The sequence below is a fragment of the Triticum urartu genome, chromosome 6, assembly GCF_003073215.2.
Source record: "Triticum urartu cultivar G1812 chromosome 6, Tu2.1, whole genome shotgun sequence".
Classification (NCBI taxonomy): Eukaryota; Viridiplantae; Streptophyta; class Magnoliopsida; order Poales; family Poaceae; genus Triticum; species Triticum urartu.
Genome location: NC_053027.1, coordinates 45,864,592 through 45,873,173, shown reverse-complemented (window position 1 = coordinate 45,873,173; position 8,582 = coordinate 45,864,592). Strand labels below are relative to the sequence as shown.

Here is an 8,582-nt window from a genome sequence, read left to right as displayed (position 1 = left end):
GCTTCGTCTTCATGTATTATTGGTTGAAGTTAAATGCAAAAGGAGTAGCGACCAAGATGACGAAGAGATTCAAGGACATATTGGTGAAGAAGTAGGAGGGATGTGTCAAGCACTATGACATGAAGGAGGAAAAAGATGAAGAGGTTTAACATCTTGATGATCACAACTAAGAAGAAGATCAACCCCGCCCGAAGACAGGTCGGTCCTGTGTTGCGATAAAGACGGACCGGGAGAGTATAGTATGGTAGCACCGGGTGCTCTATGAGCTGGCCACATCGGTTTCCACCGGATATTCTATGTGTAGTACCGACGCAAGAAAAAAAAGGAAAAAAAATAGAAGAAGAGATATATATGATCATGGCTTATTTTGTCTTCGTGGGAGTGCCTATTTTCGCACCAAACATGAGAGATATACGAGTAGGAATGATCGTAGTCTCGCCGGTCAGTGCGTTGCATACGCGTTCGATGATCGTTGGCCTCCGAGGCTGGCTCGCACGATGGAGGGGTGGAGGAAAAAGCGAGGCAAAAGGGGGGCGGGGCCTGTTGAGAGACGTGGACGGGTGTGGGTCGCATGCAGTGTCTTGGCTGCAACCTGCTTTGCTTTCCATTAATAAATGCGCTAATACACTTCATGTAGGAAAAAAAAGAAATGCAAATTCACAGCAACATGATGGCCGAACGTTTACCTTTTTGAGGCTATATAAGCCCACGGACCCCTTCTCTACTGAACCCTCATCTCAAACCAAGACCACTCTAACTCAAGCTTATCGTTCGCATCTAGCCTCTGGTTGTAGTCACTCTATCGGGTGCATCTAGTCTCTGGTGGTAGTACATTCAAATTGAGGAAGCAAAGTTAGATATGCTGCTGTCAGGCGGCTTCTCTTGGGTGTACCTTGCTCTGCTGTTGACCTTGCTCACCTTCAACTCCGTCATGGCGGTGTACCACTCCATGGGCGACGCGGCCATCGTCGCCTTCGTCGTCACCTCCTACGCCGACCTGGTGCTGCTCTTCTGCTGCCTCTGGCTCTACAGCAGAGCGGCGGCGGGATCGGCGTGGCGGAACCGGCTCAAGGCGTCGGTGTGGACTCTCACCACGCTGCTCACCTTCTCCTTCGCCTACATGGTCATGGGCACGGCCGGCCTCACCCTCCACGTCGCGCTGCTCGTGTGGTTCATCGCCGCGGCGACGGGGATCGGTGCCTTCTCCGCCTTCTTCGAGCAGGGCAGGTATGCCGTGGCGTCTTTACTTGTCTTCCATGCACCATGCATGTCGATGGAATAGTACTGCGTCGCCGCCGTATCCGCCCGCGCTCGGCGTCAAACATTCGACGTGACCGGCCGTGCGGCGCAGCGTGTCAACTTCGATCGACCGCACAGTGCCGCTCGCCGTCCTCGTCCATGCCGCTGTGCCCCGCCGTCGTACGCCCCATGTCCGCCACCCCACGGCGCGCTCTTGTGCTCCTCCAAGCCACCATGCACCATGTGACGTTAGTCCTCACTCATGGACGGTGACATCGCCTTCATAGGCGTCACTTCTGTAGCCATGAAAAGAGTAGCATGCATGTCTTCATGTCCCATATGCATATAGTACTGTATATGTTTGTGTACTGCAAATAAAATGCATTTTCTCTTTTTGTCTGCAGAATCAACCCAGCTCCGGGTGAACCCATGCTGCCGCCACCGGTGTAGCCCAAGCTCTGAATCACTACGGGATATGCTTTTGTGATGCATTCAAACGCATGGAGTTTGCCAAGTTGTGAGCTTACGGTGGAGTTCAAATACTGTCGGGTCGCCCTCGTCTTGTAAATATATTTACCTTGAAAGCATGCATGAGTCCTTCGTAGAACCATTGTCCCTGTCCCTTCTAGGGGTGCGTGCTTAGGGGAGGAGTATCTGTGTGTGTATGTGTGTAGTGGACAATGTAACCGGCAACGAAATAATGAATTGTGTGGTTCAGAAACGAGCGTGTGGTCTCTTATGTCTCTGCAGTCCTTTCCTCTTTTGAATCACACAAGGCGTGACAAAATAAGTATATTCCCCGCGGATTCGCTTAGCGCCTGGGCCTGGCGCTACAAACATATAAGTGATAAAAGTGCCCACTCTAGTTCGCACATGCATGCACTACCCTACGATTTCCAGAACTTTCCGGTGTGCTTTTGGAGGCGCTCCATCTCCAGGAGTTACATAGGGTTGTAGCACCGTCCATGTTCCAGTAAAAATTAATCTGTTTCACTGCATTCCAAGACGATGAAGAGGAGATTCCAATTTCACACGTAAGTTTCACTGCAGGCGTCACGTGCTGAGATAAGCTATATGATCGGCTGATAAGGCGATCTACCTATCCCTAGTGCTGCTGACGCCTGCAGGGCAGTGGAAAGATGTGACGAGGATCGGGTCCCACTCTAATTTGATTCTCGGTGGCCATTTCGTGCCGTTGAATCGTGCGTGCCGGTCAGCTTGTGGGGCCAGCAAATATCTTGCCTTGGATTCTCTAGTCGTATACGCAGATTGGTCGATCCCCCGATGAGTGGACACGGCGCTGCTTTCCTGGGCGCCAAATTAATCCTCCGACATTTGGGTCTACGCGGACAGAAAAAGCGGTTCAACGCGTTGATCCAAACAAACGCACGTCCGTTTAACGTCCGTATGGCGATCTATTCCCAACCCAATTTTAAGCTGTATTTGCGTCGGCGCGGATACGTGACGGACGCGCGCGCCTATTCCTTTCCTCAGGCCCGCAGGTCAATGGCAGTCACCACAATTTCCTCTATTTTCCTCAAAACCCTCCCGCCCCACGCCCGTCATGGTGGACGCCATCGACCTCGACACTACTGCCGGCCTTGCCTCCCTCGCCTCGTCCGGCACCGGCGCCCCCTCCGGGAAAGAGAAGCCTCGTGCCCCGCGCAAGACCGTCGCCGCGGCCAAGCCAAAGAAGCCGCTGACGCCCGCACAACAGGCAAGGGAATCGGCCAAGAGGAAGGACCGGAGGCACGACGCGGGCGCGAGGGATGAGGCCGCCGCGCAGCAGAAGCCAAGACGATGTTCGAGCTCGAGGTGGAGAAGCAATCCAAGATGCTAGAGATCGAAGCCGCCAACGACAAGACCAAGGCGAAAGAAGTGGCTCTCGCGAGCATGATGACTGGGATGAAGATCATGAAGGTGGATTCAACACCGTGTCCTCAAGGAAGAGGCCGTGGTTCAACAAGATGCAGGCCGGCATGCTCAAGTTCGACGACGAGTGATCTATGACGGCGAGACTATCAACTGCTCCATATGGTCGAGTCGTGCCTGCCGGTCAGCAAATATGTTCCCCTGGATTCTCTTGTCGTATCCGAAGATTGGGCGGTCAATGGACACGGCGCGTGGTGACACCCCGCTGTTTCCTTGGTGCCAAATTAATCCACACACCATCACGATAACACACCAAATTAATCCAAAGTACACCTAGCTAGAGCGCTCTACAGTACTGCTCTAACCTTTTTCACTACGTAGAAGATAACTTGGGTTCGTACTAGCTACCCCACGATCAGATTATTAGCTGCTACTACTTAATTAGGGAGCCCATCTTCTGGCATCCACTTCCAATGGCCCTTATCATTCCGTGTGAGATTTTCTTTTTCGCCGACGTCTCCCATTTCCATTACCACCGTTCGTAACACGCTCGTTCGTTTAGCCACCTTGATCTTGATGCATCACTTGTCCCTGTTGCTTCACAAAATTCAAACAAACAACAAGCTTTGCTCTCCCGTAGCCTGGCTCCTAGCTAGCTAGAGAAGATCCGACCCACCTGGTGGCCTGGCGGGAAGGAGCGTGACAATGCTACTGCCTATGGCGTGCCTGAAGAGAAAAGGTGGCCGCTTGGGGCTTCAGCCGGCAATAGAGAAGTGCCCACACTATAGTAAAACCCTGAAAAGGACAGACCAAAGTGTGTTTTTGGAAAGTTCGACAGAGCAAAGTCTAGCTAACCAACATATACAAAAGTGTAAAGAACGAACGCTTCACCAGGATTTTGGGTCTTCAGTCGGCAATAAAAACATGCATGGTCATTTCTCAGCTACAAAAACGATATCACGTCTCAATACCTCACCCGTCGCTCATCCTTGCTTGATATGATAAAAATAGTAATAATCAAACAAAAGCACGTCTGCTGAAATATCGCCAAGCCCGCGGACAGCACCCGACCGGCGACCTCGTTTGCATCCATAACCCTTACTTTAGAAACATCAAATACATATAAACACATGCACGTCGATCATTGCAGCCAAGCAATGAGTAGCGCACACAAATACAAATTATTCGTATCTCAAACAAGAAATCCAAATGTTGCCCATCGTTATGGAGCCATCAACTACGAACGGCCCTGCCACATGGCACCTCTTTGCCGGGTGCCATAAGCGCGGCTCTCGTCATATGTACCATAAGTGGAGTTTTTGTTTGTTTGCCGAGTACTTTTTGCAGGACACACAGTAACAACTGACGTGTGTCGTGTCTTATTGATTACCGAGAGTCGTACTCGGCTTACATAGCGTTTTCTGTGATCCCGTGTTACAGTACTCGGCAAACATAAAGGAACTCGGTAACCACATTTTTTCCAGTAGCGAATGACATATATGTGCATGGGATATATCAGTTAGCTAGTCTGGCATAGTTTTGCCAGCTTGGTTAGTAGATTATCTATGCGGAAACTAAACAAGAAACTCTGATAACATCTAGCAAGCACGCCCGATGCATCGTACTATATATGTCAGTAAATTCAACCTATGGGCGGCAATCACTAACATGCCAGCCAGCCAATCTATGTACATTTGTTTAAGCTGAAGTGAAGAGCTAGCACCGCATGCAGCTCGGCCAGCCTATATATTCAGTTCAAGACGTACCATAGAGTCAGAGAGGATACATCGCCTGCGCTAAACCCATACAGCTCGCGGTATCTGAATCGAAGGGTCATTGGCCAATCTTTATTAGAAAGTGGAGAGAATTACACATTACAGCATGGACAGTCTAGGAAGTTTAGACTGAACTCAGAGTTCTCATTACAACCCGGCGGAGGATTGTTCTCCTAAAATAGAAACACCCCGGCTATAGCTAAGTTGGCAGATCTACGATGCATTCGGCGGCCCTCCACATGGCCACATCTTCCTGTATCCGCTCCAAGACGCTGATCGGCGAGCATGCCACATGATCAAAAATCCTGGAATTTCTCTCTTTCCATATCCTCCAGTGCAGCAAGATAACCACCGTGTCAAAATTCCTACGTGTGTGCTTGGGTATAGCAACCCTAGCCTGCAACCACCAATCCTGTGTGGAGGCAAAGGTGTTATCCGGAATAAGAAAATCAGCTCCGGTCCAGGATCTGAAGCGCGCCCACACTTGTTGCCTGAAGCAGTAGTGGAGAAACAAGTGGATGCAATCTTCCGGCGCCAAAAGACACAAGGGGCGGGTCCCGTTGGATGGCTAGTTTCTTTTCTCCAGGTTGTCCGCCGTAAGGCATTGACGGTGCACCGCAAGCCACATGAAAAATTTGCCACGTGGAGGGGCCTTGGACTTCAAAATGGGCTTGTAGCAGGCAAAGCGGACGTTACCCAGGAAGAACATGCGGTAGGCACTTCGGACAGAAAACTACTGGTTATCCATCAGGAGCCACCGCGGCGTGTTCCTCACCTCCGGATGTAAGGTAGTAGCATGCGTGAGATCCTGGACCATGAGGTACTGGGCGATGGAAGGGAGAGAGAGCCCGCCCGCAATGTCTCGTACCCAGGCCTGACCGGTCAGCGCCTCCTTTACTGACCGCCCCCGGTCCTTGACATAGGAGAAGAGTTGTGGTGAAGTTTCAGCAATTGAACAGCCGTTGTCCAACCACTTCTCTGTCCAGAACCTGGCTTCCTCGCCCAACCCAAGCATGATGCGGCAGGCTGCGTTGAAGATTGTTTGAACCTCCTTCTCTGTGGTATCAGGAAATCCATGCCATGGCCTCTCCTCCACGCTCCATCCTAGCCAAGGCCATCTACAGCGTAGAGCAAAACCAAACCATTTAAGGTTTATGAACCCAATCCTCTGAACTCCCGCGTCATACACACCCTGGTCCAAGGCATAAGGCGGTGGCCTCCACATATCTCCTCCTCCCCCTTCCACATAAACCCTCGGCAACGGCGATTGATAGTCTTGATCGCCCATGCCGGCAGTGGGAGCGCTGCCATGAGGTGCATGGGAAGTGCCATGAGGACCGATGTAGTGAGTGTGAGCCAGCCTGCCACTGCCAGCATCTTTGGTTTCCAACCCTTCATCTTGTTTGACAGTTTATCAATCAAGGGAAGTAAGTCCTGCCGCTTCAGCCTGTATATTGATAGAGGTATACCGAGATACAGGATGGGAAAAGCTTGTTGCCTGCACTGGAAGTGTCCTACTACCTCCGCAGCCTGCACCTCATCACATTGTATGCTAGTGATGGTGTTCTTGTGCATATTGATCCGTAGGCCAGATGCCTCTCCGAAAAGTTGCAGTAAAAGTTGATATGAGCAGTAGATCATTACGCTCTGGCTTGAAGAACAAAACCGCATCATCGGCAAAGATAGATGCGCGTGGCACCCCCTGTCGCAGCCGAGATTGGAGAGAAGATGGCGCTATCTTGCCCATTCCAGCATGCCGTGAATGGAGTCCATGGCCAGAATGAATAAAGCCGGAGAAATGCGGTCGCCCTGGCGGACACCCTGGCCTAGGGCGAAGGGTGTACAGAGCTCGCCGTTGATGAGAACGGAGGTGGATGCTGTGGATAGCAGCCCGCATATCCAGGAGCGACATTTCCTACCGAATCCCCTAGCAGTCAGGACCTCCAGCAGAAATTCCCAGGATAGTGTATCGAAGGCCTTGGATATGTCAATTTTCACCGAAGAGCAGCGTCGTCGGTGCAGAAACCTCGCTTTGTTCCTCAGAAACTTGAAGTTCTCATGGATATTGCGGCTGGTCACAAATGCACTTTGGGCCTTCGAAATCAGACTTGGCAGAAGCGGAGCCAGACAGGTAGCAAGAACCTTAGCAAAGATCTTGGTTGTCCCATGAATCAGATTGGTGGGTTTAAAGTCACAAATCTCCAGCGAGTTAGCTTTCTTAGGCAGGAGAGTGAGGATCGAGGTGTTGAGTCCTCCAAAGGAATAGAAATGGCCGTCATGCAGAGCCTTCATCACCGCCATCAGATCATTGGCTATAATGTCCCGGCACGATTTGAAGAACAATCCTGAAAAGCCGTCCGGCCCTGGTACCCTGTCAGGAGGCATGTCCATGACTACATGTTTCACCTCGTCGACCGTGAACTCTGATTCAAGTCCCTGGCCAGCTCGGGTGTCAGCATTCTCAAGCCCAGTTCTTCCAGGCGCAAGCAGGCTCTTGTACTGTTCTGATCCGAGGAACCCATCAGACTGCTAAAGCAGTCTCTGACCATGCTCAATTTGTCTTCCATGGCCGTGGCCGTTCTATCCCCATGCTTGAGGTATGGTATGAGGTGTTTCCGGCGACGCCCATTGGCCTTAATATGAAAATACTTGGAGTTAGCGTCCCCTTCCCGAAGATCCCGGACCCTGGCTCTCTGCCGCAGCCGGACCCGCTCGAGGGACGCAAACGCCAGGCACTTACCTCTCAGGAAAGCACGCAACTTATTTTCATCGCTGGAAAGAGGTTTTCGTTCTTGTGCGCTATCAAGGCGTAAGATCACTTTGCTGGCCACCTGAAACTGGAGGCTAAGATGGCTCATGCTCCTCTGGCCCCAACTGTGTAGGGCTTTTGCAGTGCGATGCAGCTTAATGTTGAAGATTATCATGGGGGCACTCCCCTGTACCTCTTGCATCCACGCCTCCTTGACCGTATCCATGAAACCAGGCAACTTGCACTGGTAGTTCTCAAAATGAAACGGGTAAGCCTGTGGTCTTGTGGACGAACATGTGATTAGCAGAGGGGTGTGATCTGAGATGTTGGAGCTGCTCCACTGTGCTGTGGAGCCGGCGATGGAGCACATCAAGAGCGATAGGCCGGAGCTGACCATCGAGACGTTGCTGGTGGGCACCTACCCAGGCGGACCACGTCCTCATCTTGTTCAACCAGGAGGAGCTCATCCGTCGCGTCGTGGTCATCCCCTACGTCGGCTAGCCAGCTAGTTGGTCTATACTCTGAAATATGTGGTGGTGATCATCTGATCTGATCCTATAGTTATGTAAATAAAATAAATGTGCTTCCTCCATATATAGGTCACACACAAACCAAATAAATGTACCGTCTTCATGTATGGGTTTTATACATGAAACTTCAAATAATATGGGACTGTCTATTCATCAGGTACCCGAAAAAAATAGTCGTCAGTCTAAAATGTAAGGTGGCGGATCATCATCCAAGAGCCAAGAATCAATGGGTCGCCCTCCAACCTAGCCTAACCTCGGGGGCCCCGTCACCCACGCGGTTGGCGGTCGCGGGACCGTCGCCCTACCCTCCCCTTGCCGCAGGCTACCATTGCCATCCCTCTAAGCCCCCCTCCGCCCTCGATAAACTGTTCTGACATTGGCAACGCCCGCACTTGCACCCTTCAACCTGCTTCCTCG

At 51.4% G+C, this 8,582-nt stretch overlaps 1 protein-coding gene across 1 annotated transcript; it reads left to right on the top strand.

Moving 5' to 3' along the window:
• Window positions 1–757: 757 nt before the first annotated feature.
• Window positions 758–1,924, top strand: LOC125517169. Its single transcript, XM_048682357.1, has 2 exons — window positions 758–1,227; window positions 1,644–1,924. The coding sequence occupies exons 1-2, from the start codon at window positions 860–862 to the stop codon at window positions 1,687–1,689; spliced, it is 414 nt and encodes a 137-aa protein (XP_048538314.1). The 5' UTR covers window positions 758–859; the 3' UTR covers window positions 1,690–1,924.
• Window positions 1,925–8,582: the final 6,658 nt, after the last annotated feature.